This window comes from Meriones unguiculatus, chromosome X, assembly GCF_030254825.1.
Source record: "Meriones unguiculatus strain TT.TT164.6M chromosome X, Bangor_MerUng_6.1, whole genome shotgun sequence".
Lineage (NCBI taxonomy): Eukaryota > Metazoa > Chordata > Mammalia > Rodentia > Muridae > Meriones > Meriones unguiculatus.
This window is the reverse complement of record NC_083369.1, coordinates 118,408,334-118,424,785: the sequence shown is the minus strand read 5'-3', so window position 1 is coordinate 118,424,785 and position 16,452 is coordinate 118,408,334. Positions and strand designations below refer to the sequence as shown.

General features: G+C 40.7%; 1 protein-coding gene across 9 annotated transcripts in view; it reads left to right on the top strand.

The window, feature by feature from the left end:
- The window catches only part of Shroom2 (shroom family member 2), a 169,677-nt gene extending 153,507 nt beyond the window's left edge, over positions 1-16,170 (top strand). For 4 of the 9 annotated variants that reach the window (XM_060375150.1, XM_060375148.1, XM_021627752.2 and 1 more), the window contains 5 exons: positions 909-1,100; positions 4,706-5,251; positions 6,798-6,960; positions 11,460-11,732; positions 13,390-16,170. In XM_060375150.1, the coding sequence (XP_060231133.1) occupies positions 909-1,100; positions 4,706-5,251; positions 6,798-6,960; positions 11,460-11,732; positions 13,390-13,656 (1,441 nt within the window). In that variant the 3' untranslated portion in view covers positions 13,657-16,170. Of the gene's footprint in view, positions 1-905; positions 1,101-4,705; positions 5,252-6,797; positions 6,961-11,459; positions 11,733-13,389 lie in introns of all 9 variants that reach the window. The other 5 variants (XM_060375149.1, XM_060375147.1, XM_021627754.2 and 2 more) reach the window with 2 other exon arrangements.
- The last annotated feature ends 282 nt before the right edge of the window (positions 16,171-16,452 follow it).

Here is a 16,452-nt window from a genome sequence, read left to right as displayed (position 1 = left end):
GTGATATGATAGTTTAGGGGGAAACTCTCTAAGTCATAGCTGTTTCCACAAATAAGGAGTTGTTTTTCTCATTTCTCATGTCTGATTTTAAGGTTTTTATGACTGAATTGACTCTTGGCCCTTCTTAGAAAGGCCTATTCTTGTATATAATTACAGAAATGTAGTTGGTATATACATGTGTGTCTATAGCAGATCTATGTGTATGTGTCATCAATGCCTCATGTTCCATATATAACATGTTTTACATATAGCCTAACATATAACATCTGTTACAGATTGTTACCACATTACAAGTGGCAGTGGGCACAAGTATTGGAAAATGTGGAGTCCTTAAAGTGATCCAAGAGAAAAAATCCTCATTGGAATTTTTCCCTAATTTTTATTCTGTTGTCTTCTCTACAAGCAAATGCCCAGTGTCAGCAAGCCAGCCTGAGTACATTGTAGGATCTACTGAATCAGACAGAACTCACAGGCAATTCCACATTGCCTGAATTGTCCCACTCCCAGGAAGACACAGAACTCCACAGGAGGGCCTGGACTGAGCTGGGACTCTTATCTTGAAAATATATGTACTCAAAGGAGAACACACTGACAGACTCAGAACCCCAAGTCCATGGTTCCCCTTCACCCCTACCCACACATTTTGTGGCCTATGAGCATGTCCCTGCACCCTAAGGAGGCAACCCCATCTTAGAGACTTTCACTGCCTAATCTTGAGCCCAGGAAATACTAGGGCCTAGACAGTACACCTGCAGACTCTCACCTCGTTGTCCCTAACAAGTACTTACCAACATCATTTACTGAGCCTGTGTGTGTGTGTGTGTGTGTGAGAGAGAGAGAGAGAGAGAGAGAGAGAGAGAGAGAGAGATTCACCTGTCTCTTTCTCACAGTTTTTCTTTGCTTAGCAGTGCCAAGCCACAAGACAGCCAGCATGTGAATGAGGACACAACTTTCTCTCAACCAGAAGCCCAGCTTTCTTCCAAGTGTCAACACCTGCAGACATCAGCCATGGAAACTTCTCGTTCTCCTTCACCTCAGTTTGCCCCACAGAAGCTGACAGACAAGCCTCCCCTGCTTATCCATGAAGACAACTCAGCAAGGTATTGTCCTATGGAAGTATACCATGTATTTATGTCATGAAGACTTCAGTGTTTGTTGCTGGAACTTGCTGCAGCTTTAAAAGCTGGAATAAAACTTGATAGTAGAAAATGTGACATGACTCAAATGACCATTTGTAATTTGGTGACATGATGAGCCCCTTTGTTTGGGCTGAATACATTTTCATTTGCCTTACTCTGTGGTACATGCAGACTAAGCATGTTTTGCCAGTGATAAAAATCAGATTTAATCTAAGTATAAAATCTTTAGGTAAGTTAAGTAATGTCCAGTATTTACATAGTATTCAAAATACTCCTTCCCTCGTTCTTTTGAGACAGGATCATGATATATAACCAGGGTTGGTCTTGAACTCACTATGTATCCTAGACTAAGTAACCTAAGCTGTCTTTGTACTCCTTATCCTATTACCTCTAAAATCCAAAGAGCTAAGATAGCCAAGGACTCTATCAACTGAGCTATATCCTTAGCTTCTTAAACTCTTGAATAACTCAGATAAAAAGCATAGTGTTGTGGGTTAACTCTTTTCAAGTTATTGGTCTCAAGTTATGAGGTCTCATATACTTCAACCATAACAGGTTGTTGTTATTGCTCTTTGTTACCTTCCAGAACTTCATGGCAAGACCATTTTGCTGAAGATACCACATACTTGAGTCATAATACATGGAGAAAACAAGTTCTTAATGACCTTAAAGCTTCATCCCCACTCGCTAGCTAGAGTGCTAGATGGTATAATGGAAGATACAAGGGGAGTAAAGTAATCAATACCTTTACCCAGTTTTGAACTCTGGGGATTATAATAATAAACTGTCAAGATATGCCTACTGGTCCAATAGTGACAGGAATATTAAGGTAGTAACTTAAGACCTGCTACACAAAATTGAACTTATGTCTGCTATTGTTAACAGTGCCAAGAACCCATAGCTGGGTAGGTCATAGACTGTAGGAGAGAACCAACTATCTTTCTGCTAAGTGTACATAGCATTAAACTTTCCCTTAAGTACTTATCTCTTACCCCTCATCAGAAAAGCTTTTGTAATAGATGGCAGTTAATATATAGATCCACAACTTTCCAGCATGCAGAGAATATGAAACTTCTAAGTTTTCAACCTTAAATGGGACACCAGAATCACACCTTCTCTTTCCAAAGTTAAAGGATCATTGTCGAAGAGTGGCTGGAAAGCTTGTAAGAGGCAGAGGTAGTGAATGACTACAATGAAACTGATTTTCAGACAGGACAGGGTAGTTATTCTGTGAACTCAGCCTTGACTGAATGCACAAGATCAAACCAGATGAATGCCAGCAAAGATGGAGAAGAGGTTCGCGGAGTTGTACTCACTATCTGAGAAGCTTTGGCAATCAGTGGCTGGTAGGAAAGAGTCAGTTTTCATTCAAGATGTGGCCCTTTGCTACCCATGCTCCCATAGATAATCCTACACCCATGCACATACTAACAGTACTAAGTGGACTCAGAGGTTTAAAAGACAAAACAACAACAACAAGACAACTTAAAATTGGGAAGGAATAGTTGAGGAATGTGGAGTGGATTTGATGAAAATATAAGCATGTATAATATTCTCAATAAAAGTGTAAAAGGGCATCACTGATATGGTTATTACATTTCTGTCTTGTTAGGTTTCTACTGCTATAATAAACACCATGACTAAACACAACTTGGAGAGGAAAGGGTCTCTTTCACCTCATAACTTACCATTAAAGGAAGTCAGAGCAGGAACAAAAACAAGAGACCTTGGGGGAACACTGCTTATTGGCTTGCTCTCCATGGTATGCTTAGCATGCTTTCTTATACAATCCAGGACCTCCTGTCAAAGTGCTCTGGGCCCTCCCACATCACACATTAATCAAGTCTGCTCCACAGACTTGCCTATAAGCCAATCTGATGGAAGCATTTTCCAGCTGAAGTTCCCTCTTCCCATAGTACTGTAGCTTGTGTAATGTTAATAATCCCAGCCAACCCAATCTCCAATGATGATGTTTAATCCACAGCTTTATGTGTGCCTCAGCTGTGTGTGAAGTCATAAATACTGTTCTTTAATCATCTTTAAATTAAACTGTTACAGATCTGGAGAGAAGGTGCCCTAGTCTGGTAGTTTCTGCTTTAACAGAACCCCACAGTCTGAGTAGCTTAGAAACAACAGACATGGCTTGTTCTTGATTCTAGAGACTGGAAGGCTAAGTTCAAAGTGTGGCACATTCAGAAACATGATCCATAGATGGCGTCTTCTTGCTGTATGTTCTCACATGGCAGGAAGTTCTGTAACATTCTTCTATAAAGATACTGATACCATTCATGAGGCTCCACTTTCAAGACCTTTGTAAGGCCCTATCTCCTAACATATTAAGTTTCAACCTAGGAAGCTAGACATTATGGCATAGCCTTTAATCTCAGCACCCGGGAGGCAAAGGCTAGTAGATCTCTGTGAGTTTGAGGCCAGCATGGTCTACATAGTGAGAAATTCTCTCAAAAAAAAATCAACCTAGGAATTTGGGTGCACATACACGTTCTTATCATAGTAATAGGAAAAGCAATAAAGTGACCCATGTGGTAGACAAACTGTATAACATTTTCACACGCCAGTCAGCTTAGAGTATCTATAGCTTCTCAAGTCACTAAAACTAGAGTGAATACAATGGGCTTCATAGTGAAACAGAGTATCTTACATTGGGACTCAAGACCTGTTTGAGTCTATGAAACAACTTCTTGTTGTTGTTGTTGCTGGTGGTGGTGGTGGTGGTGGTGTGTATGTTTGTATGTCTTTGTTATTTATCACAGACTGACCACAAACTCAGCAATTCTCCTGCCTCAGCCTCCCTTTTTGCTAGGATGACAGGAATGAGTTACTATGTCTAGGTAGAAACTTGTAGTTTTTAAACCATGTTTGCCCTGGGTGAGTCTCTGAGACTAATACAGAATAAGTGAGTTTCCGTTGTACAGCAGGGTATCTGTCCCTCACAGGGTAGCTTCAGGTATCAACTGTATGTAGGGGACACATGGAACATAGGATGCAGTGCCCCAGAGTGGGACACATGGATGGAGGTGCTCAGCAATAATTCTAAACACAGCAACTCTCAGTAGAAGTCTTCCAGGGACATGGAGGACAGCCAGACACCTGCTGGTATGCAACAACCTACTTTTAGACTTGTGGTAATTCTGTCTATTGATGTTTTTTCTCACAAAGGGAGAATTTATAAATGGGGCTTGATAGATTTGCATTGTCCTCAGAAAAAAAAAAAAAAACAAGAAATCAAGAGTATAGCCATAGCTCTTGTGTCCTCCCAGTCTAAGTCCTTAGGTTCAATGCCCAACTTCATAAGAAAACAAATGATTATTAAACAGGTCTCATTTCATTCAGGATCTCTCCTTCCAGTGCCTATGTGTGGCAGAGTTTGAGTTGGACTGTTAGGCATCCAGAGACCATTTGAGGGGTCAGATGAGGACAATTTCCAACCTCTGCCTTGTCTTTTTATTTGGTTGGTTGACAGTGGGTCTTTGTGTGAAAATCCCTGTGTGAATCATGGGTAGGAGTCCATATGTCAAGTTTTCAGTGGTCAGCTCTTGTCATTGCAGAATTGAGCGGGTGATGGACAACAACACTACTGTGAAGATGGTACCCATAAAAATAGTGCACTCAGAAAGCCAGCCTGAGAAGGAGAGCCGCCAGAGTCTTGCATGCCCAGCCGAGCTGCCTGCACTGCCCAGTGGGCTGGAGAGGGACCAGATCAAGACACTGAGTACATCGGAGCAGTGTTACTCCCGCTTCTGTGTGTACACACGACAGGAGGTGGAAGCCCCACATAGAGCCCGCCCTCCAGAGCCACGACCACCTAGTACCCCTGCACCTCCTGTCAGAGATACCTGTTTCTCTCCTCCATCCCTCAACTATGGGAAGGCCAAGGAGAAAACCATGGATGACTTGAAGTCTGAAGAATTAGCCAGGGAGATTGTGGGAAAGGACAAATCATTGGCTGACATCTTGGACCCCAGTGTGAAGATTAAAACCACCATGGATCTGATGGAGGGAATTTTTCCCAAAGATGAGTACCTCCTGGAGGAAGCTCAGCAACGGAGAAAGCTGCTCCCCAAAGTCCCTTCACTCAGAGTCACAGAGGACAAGTGAGTAGCTAGCACACACCATGGGGTGCTGGTTTCTCAGTTTTGTTTTTTTTTTTTTTTCTCAGTCCCTATCTCATAGGCTTAGAAGTGAAAGAAGGGACTTAGGGATATATTGCTATTCATGACTGTTTCTGGTTTTCCTTGGAGTCCCCAGCACTTAGCACTGTTTGGCAAGGTTTAAACTAACCATACCCGGATGTGGTTTCATGGGATTTAGCAGAGGCAAGATGATGCCCACTGAAGAAGCTAATGTCTTTAGCTTATAGCTGACATGGTTATGGTAGTACCCACACTCCCTCTCCAGTTTTGTCTATCACATTGGAGAATGGGGTACTCCTGACATCTAGTGGAAAGATTACTAAGATTTTATAGTGTATGAGACGGCCCCAGATATTGTTAGTGTTGACCCTGAAAAACCCTCTGTTGATATGAGGCTAACTGTTCACCTACTCAACCTATCTTGTGTCCATCATCTAACCTCTGTATTCAATATGCATATAATATGCCTGTCCAACCACTCCCTTCAACTTGATCCTCCTACCTCAGCTTCCTGAATGCTAGGTTTATAGGATTGTTCCCACACATGGCTGTCTCCTTCCCATCCCCATCTTGATAATGTTTAAATAGAACCCAGGTCCTTATATGTACTAAGCAAGTTTATCATCACTAAGTTACAAGTTATTTTAAGTTATTTTTTTTTTGAGACAAGTTTGGACTGGCTTTGAACTCAAAAATCTTCCTGCCTTAGATTCCTGAGAGGTGATACTGCACATGTATGCCACTACACTTGGCTATTTATCTTAGGTCAATATATTCAATTATCATGTAACCTTTATGTTCAATTTGTGTGTCTTTTGTCTGCCTGACTTTCACCTACTTTTGAAGCACATTACAAAGCCTGCCTTTAGTCTAAGGATGTTATATTGAACAGCATTTTCTTTAATTAGAGATGTCTGTTTGTTTACTTGTTTAAATTTCAGTTACCTAGGAACTGAGGATGCATCACCTACAATATATAAAGCCTTGGGTTTAATCCAAATCTTTGATGGGATAGGAAAAGCAGTTTTGCTTCTATGAAAGACATTTGACCATTTGACAGTGTCTGAAGACAGTTTTCTTTGCTATATCTAGAGACATGCAGTTGGTATCTAGTATATAGAACCCAGAGGTTTTTCTCAAGATGCAACAGAGCATAAGATAGACCAACACACCAACACACCACACACACACACACACACACACACACACACACTTTAAAAAAATTAAAACCATATGGCTTGGGTTGAGGATACAACTGGGTATGAGAGCACTTGCCTGGCAAGGAAGGCCCACAGTTTCCAAACTACTACTAAAAAAAACAGCAGCAATGAATAACAGTGTGTGAATCCTATATTAGTCGTTTTAAAAAAATATCTTGGGCTTAACCTTCTTTTCTCATCTCCCTGGCTCTTGTACTTCTGTCAGTGCCATTTGTCATAATCCAGGTTCTAGGTTTAAAGAGTGTACATGTGTCACAGCTGATTAAAATTCTGCCTTCTTTACCTAGGAAACAGGACCCAGGTGTGCTAGGGGTTGTGTCCTTGGCCACCAATTCTACCTATTACAGCACATCAGCCCCCAAGGCAGAACTGCTTATCAAGATGAAGGACCTACAGGAGCCTGAGGAGTATTCAGGGGGTGACTTGGACCATGACCTGTCCGTTAAGAAGGTAAGGAGGAAAGCAAGTCTGACCTCAACCCAGTAGTGCCAACACACAGCTACTAAGATGGCTGAGGCAAGAGAATCATTTCAGGCCTGCCTGGGGGAAACAGCAAGACCTTCCCTTATACAAACAAAATCCCCTACTTTGATGAATGCCTGTAATCCCAGCACTAAGAAAGCTGAAGTAGGAGGGTGACAAGTTCGAGTCAAGCATATGCTGCATGATAAGTTCAGGTGCAGCCTGGGTGTCACAATGAGATCCTTCTTCATAAATAAAATAAAAGCAAACAATCCTTTCTTCAAAATTGTGTGCTGCATCAGTGAAAGGCAGTAAGACCACTCATTTGTCACCCCAGTGGGAACCTTTTCTGCACAGCATCTCTGAGGGCATTTTTGCTTGCTTTTCATGCAAGACATGGTCCAGCTTAATCCTGTTTAACCCTTCTACAAAGCCATTGAGGATCCAACTGTAGGCACACTGGAGAAAAGAGCCCTCTGTAAAGGACCTTGTGTTTTTATAGGAATTATGTTTGGCCACCACACAGAAACACAAAGATGTCTAGAATAGGCGTGGTAACCTTACTCACTGCCCATGTTTGGAAATAGGTTTTATTGAAACATAGCTACATCCGTTTGTTTACATATTGACTGTCACTGACCATGTAGCCTACATGGAGTAGAATATCTCCTCTCTAGCCCTTAATGGGAAAAGTTTGCCAACCCTTGCTATACTACATCAGGTATCAAGTCAGTTGGAATACAGTGAATGGATAGAAAGAAAGAGACAAATGCCTTTGTCTCTTTTGTAGAAACCCAGAAATGTGTACTGTATGAGGAAAAGGTGAAGCATGTGTAGATGCACTATTGTGGGAGGTTGGTGGTCTTTGGGAGAAGGAGCAGAAGGAAAGGTTTCAGCTTTGTGAACTAGGAAAGAAAGTTGGAAATTAACTCAGGGTCATGTTATATAGCACCCTTGGAAGTCACTGCAAGGAACAGAAATCTATTGCTGCCAATCTGGTGATTTAAAAGATAGCACAGATTGATTTTAATTATGTTAGAAATGTTATAGAATGAGTATCAAAAATGATAAATTTTTGGATTCTGAGAATTAGATAGGGAGATACGTGTTTAGTTTCTTAGAAACTTTGAATTAGAGTATGATGTATTTTATTCTAGTCACATGTCCACATTTTAAAAAACATAAACACTTTCAGTTTTTTCCTCATAAAACAGAAGTCATAGAATTTGAAGCATTTTAATTTAGTCCACACTGTATATACACAGAACTGCTTTCTTTACACTTAGACTTTGTTATTTCATAGAGAAGTGCATACTAGCCAAAGACATAGCCTATTAGCTGAATGATTACCTAACATGTATTAGGCTCTAGATTCATTTTCTGCCATCCTACCCCACAAAGTATATCAAAATATTTTTTAAATCTAGGTGTGACACATCTCTAATCCTAGCATTTAGGAGAAAGAGGGAAGAGAATGACACAAGTTTAAGGTCAGTCTTGAATCTATAGCCATTTGGACACCAGTGAGAACGACATAGCAAGTCCCTGTCTCAGAAATGCCACCCCCCAAAAAAAACAATTAAAAAAAATGATCTCACCTACATTTGTCTGTATAATGCTCTATTTTCTCTGAGAGGCACTAGGTACTGGGATACTGTGGTACTAAAAGTGACTGCTTTGGGTCTGAGTGAATCACAGAGCTTGTATATTTTTTTATATTTATTTATTTTAGGACACAGAGTCATGTTATATAGCCGAGACAACTTGCTATGGTAGTCCAGGCTGGCCTCTAACTTCCTGTCTTCCTGCTTCAGCCTCCTGGGTACTGAGATTACATACCTACATAACACACCCAGCCAGACTTACATTTTTAGATAGTAAACATTAATTTGGCCATCCTTAACCCCCTCTTGGGGTAAAGCACTTTACCCCTAAGCAGCATCCCAATTCCCCTCTCAAATAAATAAATAAAGTGTGTGTGCATGAGGGGTGGAGTTCTATGTGTGTGGTGTACACATGTTTGTATTTGCTATTTGGTATACTTATTTTAGTTTTTAAGACAGAGTCTTACTATATATCCTTATCTGGCCTGGTACTTCATATGTAGCTCAGGATGGTATTAATTTCTTACAGTCCTCCTGCCTCAGCCACCTCAGTGTTAGACAGGCATGAACAACTATATCCAGCTCCACATTTTATTTTTACTTTTGTTTTTTTGAAAATCAGTGCCTTAGAACTAGGGAGATGGGTGTGGGTAAAATGGAAACAGGAGGACTGGAGTTCAAATCTGGGGATTTGAACTCATAAATATATAATGGGTGTAGCAGCACTGCCTGAAGTGCTTACATAAGGATAGGGTCCCCACAGAGCAAGATGACTAGCTAGAATAGCCAAGTTGTCATTGATGGTTCAAGTGAGAGACCCTGCCTCAGTATAGAAGATGGAGAACGAGCAATCAAGGATAACACTCATGTCAACCTCATGCTAAGATCTACATACATACATGCGTGCACACCACATACACATGCAATGGAAGCAGGGTACACCTTTAATACTATCATTGAGGTTGAAGCAGGAGGACCACAAATTGTAGGCCATCCTGGACTATATAGAAAGACTATCTCAACAACAGTAACAACAAAACACGAGAAACAAAATTAGTGATTTAGGGCTAGGAATATAGCTCAGTGACAGAGTACATGTAAGAGGTCCTTGGTTTGATTCCCAGGATTACACACAAAAAATAATAATAAATAAAAGTTATCCTTTAAACCAGTGGTTCTCAATGTTCCTAATGCTGTGACCCATTAATACAGTTCCTCATGTTGTGGTGACGCTCAACCATAAAATTATTTTTATTGCTACTTCATAACTAATTTTGCTACTGTTATGAATCATAATGTAAATATCTGTGTTTTCTGATGGTCTTAGGTGACCCCTGTGAAAGAGTCATTCTACCCCCAAGGAGTCATAACCCATAGGGTGTAGGGGTAGACTATAGTGTTAATATATACTGGTTTGTCTGAGGAAGATGGGGTTTTAGAAACAAATCCCTGTGGTGGATGCACAGCAGTATCAATGTGGTAAATTTCACATTGCCACAAACTTAAAAATGGTTCAAATGTGGGTCTGTGTAACTTAGTGATACAGTGCATGCCTGGGATGAATAAGGCCCAGAGTTATATCTCCAGCACCAAAAAAAAAAAAAAAAGTTAAAGTTGAAATGGTTTATGGTACATATATTTTTCCATAGTAACTTATATGCATTCTGGTCAGATTAAAGTAAGTAGATTACAGTGAAAGACGTCTCAGAAGGTCACTGACAAAGAAGGAATATGTTACTTTTACTTTTCTGTGATGATATACATGACATAAATAACTTTAGAGAAGGACAATTTCTGTTAAGCATGATTTCATAGGCTGAATTCTCCCATAGTAGGTTTGGCATGGTAGAGCAGATCTGTTCAGTTCATCGTAGCTAGGATGCAGAGCAAAGCAGCAACAGGAAAGGCAAAATGCAGCCCCTTAGATCATGCCCACTGTCTCCAACCAGGTTCCACCTTCCACAGTTCCACCACCTCCCAATAGTTTTTTTCAAATTCTGAAACCATAGATGGATTTAAAAAAACAAACAAACAAACAACTACAACAAAAAAACATTAATTAGGCCAGCACTTCAAGATCTAATTGTCTCTGGAAACATTCTTGTAGACACAGCCAGAGCTGTGCTTCACTACTGTGCTGACAAGTTTTCAGTCCAGTGAACATGACAATCAAAATTAACTGTCAAACTTTGTGTGTTTTGTTGTTGTTATTGTCATTTTGGTTTTTTGTTTGTTTGTTTGTTTGTTTTTATGGTTTTTTTGAAACAGGGTTTCTCTGTGTAGCCTTGGCTGTCCTGGGCTTTGTTTGTAGACCAGGCTGGCCTCTTACTTACAGAGATCCATCTGCCTCTGCCTCCGTGAGTTCTGGGATTAAAGGCATGCTCATTTGTCTATTTTTATGGTGCTGAGGCTAGAAACCAAGACCTCTTGGATACTAGGCAAATACTTTATCACAGATCTACACACCAACTCTGTTTTGTTCTAAATATATTTATATATACATATCAGAGTTTATATATTCAGTAAGTATAAACAGTTTATTTTTAACATTTGGATGTGGGCGTGGGTGTGCATGTTCCATAGCTTATGCAAAGAGGTTAGAGTACAACTGCTGAGAGAATGGAACTCAAGTCAGGAGACTTGCCAAGAATCACCTTTATCTGCTGAGCTACCTCTCAGGCTCATACAAACAAAGTTTGTATTTAACCCGGAGGCCTTCTCCTCCCACTGGTTTTACAAATCCTCCATCATATGATGATTCAAAGACTGACACAACAAATATGGCTGAATTCTACCCAGGCTGTGTGTCATTTTGCTACACTAACTTGGGACACCCGCTTGGAATTATCCTAACAAGTGTTCTCATGCCTCTGTGCCCTACAGCAAGAGCTCATTGACAGTATCAGCCGCAAGCTGCAGGTTCTCCGGGAAGCCCGGGAAAGCCTGCTAGAGGACATCCAAGCGAACAATGCTCTTGGGGATGAGGTGGAAGCCATTGTGAAAGATGTCTGCAAGCCCAATGAGTTTGACAAGTTCCGGATGTTCATTGGGGACCTGGACAAAGTGGTGAACCTCCTGCTGTCACTGTCAGGGCGCCTAGCTCGTGTAGAAAATGCCCTCAATAATTTGGATGACAGTCCTTCTCCTGGAGACCGGGTACATACAAACACATCTGTCTGGGAAATGGGAAGTGGTGAGCAAGGCAATCTTTGGGGTGCTAAAAAAAAAAACCTCAGCTATTAGAAGCCTCATATTTTCTGTGCATGGCCTGTATAATATCTAGAGTATGGTGTGCTGGTACATCTGAGGTCTGCTCTCTCGGCTTCCTTTCAATTAGCAGACAGAACAAGCTAATGAAATGCAGGGAGTCGGGGGCATTACAGGCATGTACCACCATGTCTATCCTTAGTTTATTTGTACTCAAAAGAAGACAAACAGCTATCTTGCTGGCTTTATTTCATAGATTGTATTTCAGTCAAGCTCTCTCTCTCTCTCTCTCTCTCTCTCTCTCTCTCTCTGTCTGTCTGCATTCTTTGCATATTATAGAACTTCAAAAAGAACATCTTTATTAATGAAATACTTACTGCACTCTTCCACCACTATCTCAGCAGCTTTCAGGCATCCATGTGACTTTAAAAACCTGAACTACATTTAGAACCAGTTACTATTAGTCTGATTATTTTCTAACTGGACTAAGTTGGTCTTAGTGGCCCCTTTCAATGAAAATATCATATCTATTTGTCTCAGGCCTGACAAGCAAAATGCGCTTGTATGGTCATGGACATGCCAAAGAGATTTTCTGGTTCAGGACACATTTAGTAACTGGTAACAGCCCATCTTTCCTGATCTCTTTCTGCCAGGCTCCATGTAAAGACATTGGATGCATTCATCTCTTCCTTTCTTAGCTTCCTTCATCTTTGAGTTGGTAGGGCTTATACTGGGTGCATGTATTCTGTAAACTGTAAGCAGTGATTGTGAGTGTCATGTGTCAGAGACATGGTTGTCTATCCCTCAGTCTCAAGCAGGACACTGTACCTCCCCTAAACAGGACACTTAAGGAGTTAAGGGCTGTTCCATTATAAACCTTCCAGCAATTTTCTTTGTCTTTGTAGCACCTCCTATTAAATTTTAATCCTGCCCTAGAATCAATCAGTCTCGGGCCATGTGTGTGTCTCTGTGTGTGTCCATCCTTGTGTTTCTGTGTCCTCCTCCTTCTTGTCCTTCTACTCCTCTCCCTCTTATACTAAAGATTGAACCCATGGTCTTACTCAAAATACTAGGAAAACTCTCTACCTCAGTGTTACAGCCCCAATCCTATTTCTACTTTTTATTTTGAGGACAGGAGTCAGTAAGTTGTCTGGGCTAGATTTGAATTTACTTTATAGCTAAGACATAACTTTCACTTATGAGTTTTCTGCCCAGCCTCCTGAGTAGCTGTGATTACAAGCCTGTGCCCCAGGCTCAACTTAATTATCGTATTTCCCTTTTTCAATTTTGAGGCTAACAGGATCCCAAAGTATTTTGTTGCTAGTCCCTGATTTTAAGGCAAATGGAAGAAAAGGCACAGAGAGAAAACTCAAAGAGGGGCCAGTGAATGACTTTGGGGAGGGACAGAAAAGGAGGAACTGTAGAGAAGCTAGCCACAGTTACAAGCACATGTAGACCACATCCTGGTCACTCCTGTGGGAATGCCATGTGGCTTCAAGGTTTCCATGGATACCTATGAGACAAGTCTCCAAAACCTGCAGAGCTTTTAAAGTTGCTACTTTAGTTGTGCCTCAACAGAACTTTCTGTCTCTCTCCCCTTCAATAGCAGTCACTGTTGGAGAAACAAAGAGTCCTAACCCAGCAACATGAGGATGCCAAGGAGCTTAAAGAGAACCTGGACCGCCGTGAGCGCATTGTGTTTGATATACTGGCCACCTACCTCAGCGAGGAGAACCTGGCTGACTATGAGCATTTTGTGAAGATGAAGTCGGCTCTCATCATTGAGCAGCGAGAGCTGGAAGATAAAATCCACCTGGGTGAAGAGCAGCTCAAGTGCTTGTTTGACAGCCTACAGCCTGAGAGAAGCAAATGAGAGGCCCATTCCCACAAAAGGTAGACACTGAGCTTTGAAGATTGCCTGAGACTACATGAGTGAACCCAAGCCTATTTGCCTATCTCTGGAAAGACACAGAGCCACTAGGCTAGTAAAAAAGCAATAATGTCCTGTTAGTATGTGATGATTTGTTTTTGTTTTTAATTTCTGTTGGTTTGCTGAGCAGAGTCTCGTACCACATGTGGCTTCACAGGATGCCAGGCTTTCATAGTCATCAAGGGTCCTCTAGTATGTCCAATGGCTGGACCCACAGTATATGCAAGCACTCCTTTGCAACAGTGGCACTGTTACTCCTCCCTTGTGTAGATGCCAAATACATCTCTACAGTGCATGAGAGAAAAGACCCTTGTGATTTAGCCAGGCATGGACTGCTGTGTGTTCTGTCCTTGTTCATTCAACAATGTGAGCATTCATCAGTCTATCATCAATACGTTCTCTGTCCCAGTAAAAATCAGTGATGATGATAATTTATTGATGTGTGGAAAAGATGAACCATTTCCTAGTAGTTAAAAGCCAACTATGAAATGAACAACCTACATATATGGTTCACTCATTCCAAGATTAAAACCATCACATAACTTGTATGCATGCTTTGAAACACCCAAAACAAACAGATAGCTAGCATCCTTGTCAAATCTTAAATAATTTCTAACCGAGAAACTTTACTTAGTTAAAAGTGTGTCTACTAATAATGTTATTGCTTATTCTTTATTTCCTGAGACCAATGGAATATTTTGAAGTTTCCTTCCCCAGAATACTAATTTGTTTGTGTACATGATCCTTAATGATAATCAGTGGCTTATCTTTCTTTTTACCATTCTGCCTGTTACCATGGGCCACATGCCATGTAAGAATCCATCCTCTGGTCAGAGGTCCTGTGGAGTGACTAGTGCTTACGTTTGAAACAGAATTTTGTCCTTAACAGTTGAAATGGCAAGGTGACAAATAGAGTGTTTACTCATTAAAGCAACAGTTGACAGGACAGAAAATGGGAGAAAGCATGTAAATCATGTGTCTGATTTGTTGCTCATTTTCTTTTTGTTATTTGTTTTCAAAGAGTGTCATTTAACCCAGATTGGCTTCAAACTCCCTATATAATCCAGATGACCTTGAACTCCTGATCCTCCTGCCTCCACTTCCTGAGTTCTGGGTTCAACAGCATACCCCTCTTCATGGCTTCATACATCTGATAAACAATTTGTATAAAGAACTCCCAACCCCCAACACTAGGAAACAAATGTTTTGAAAAAAGTGGGCAAAAGATTTGACTAGACACTTCACCAAAGAGGATATACATATGGCAGATAAATACATGAAAAATGTTCAGCCACCAATGGGGTGTATAACTTACATTAAATGTATGTATATTTGGTGTAGTTCAAAAGATGTTTGTAACTAAATGCATGGTGACTGATGATCAAGTCTCTCTGGTGACTTGATGTTTAGGCATTACTAGTCTTTGTTTAATCAAGGGATTATTTAAATCAAATTTTCCCCTGATATTGCAGCACATGCAAAGATTTCCCTCTCTTAGCAGTTACCACAACCATTCCAAAACACATGTGCACATTTATATCCATGTGTATATGCATATGTTCACACTCCCATATGAACCAGAATCCATGCTTCCTGAGCCAGAGAAACAGAAGCTGACACCATAAGCTCTGGTGAAGATGGTAGTACCCTCTATAGAGCTGAGTCAAGAAAGGCAAGCTTCTGCACCACACACCACAGATGGCCTTGCTCACAGCCTACCACTGTCCATCAGAAGAAAAATCTTTGCAAAAGTGTTGATTCATATTAAATGAAGCTACTTCTACCTTTTGAAGTCTCTGATCTGCCACTGCAGACTCTTCCTTCTTCCACTTGGTTTTCCCTTGCTGTGAATGTGGGTCATGTCAGAAAAAGTGATTCTGGCTATCCACAAACTTTCCAAGGAATTAAAGACTATTTTGTTTTTAATTTACAACAAACTATTTACCTGTGGTTCTTTACCCTCAAATACAGTGTTGTGAACATCTTAATGAAATGTGTGTAAAATGTGAATAATGGAATTTTGTTTGTAACCTGCCTTTTCTTTGTTGCTTCAGGATTGTCTGTTATGGAGAAAAATATGTAGTGCTCTAGCATGCTTGTAATGAAACACATAACAATTGTGACCTTCCTGTCTATTCTCTACTTGCCTGTTCAATGTCTGATTAGCAGGGACCCAATAATTCCAGAGAGTCCATGTAATATGTCTATGAATAAGTGATTCTATTTCATAAGAAATAATCTGGTGCTAATGGTTGGTCCTTGGCATGCATAGGTGTGGGCATGGGCACAGCTATGGAACTCTGTACACACACTGACCTTGCTTGTGGTCAGCTTTTGTGGCTTTATCCTTAACTCCACCCTGGCCAATATGCACATTCATGCTTGATGCTTACCACTTATCAACAGATTCTCTTGCTTGACTTTAACAAAATAAAGTGTCTCTTCAAGTGAAAGAAAGATGTCTTTATTTCTTACATTATAGCTTTGTAAAAAGAATAAAAATAGCAGTGCTGGGCATGTCTAGGGTATAAGCATGGTGCCCTGAGTTCAAATATAAGCACTCCTGCCAGACACAGTAGCAAATACCTGCAACACCAGTCCTTGGTTGTGCAGTGACTCTTTCGACCCACAACACAGTTGTTATGTCTGCATACAGGTACAAAATACATCTCTAATGGGGCACAGGCAAGATTCTTGTGATGCAGGAGGCTGTGAATTTTGTCATTTCTAGGTCAACAG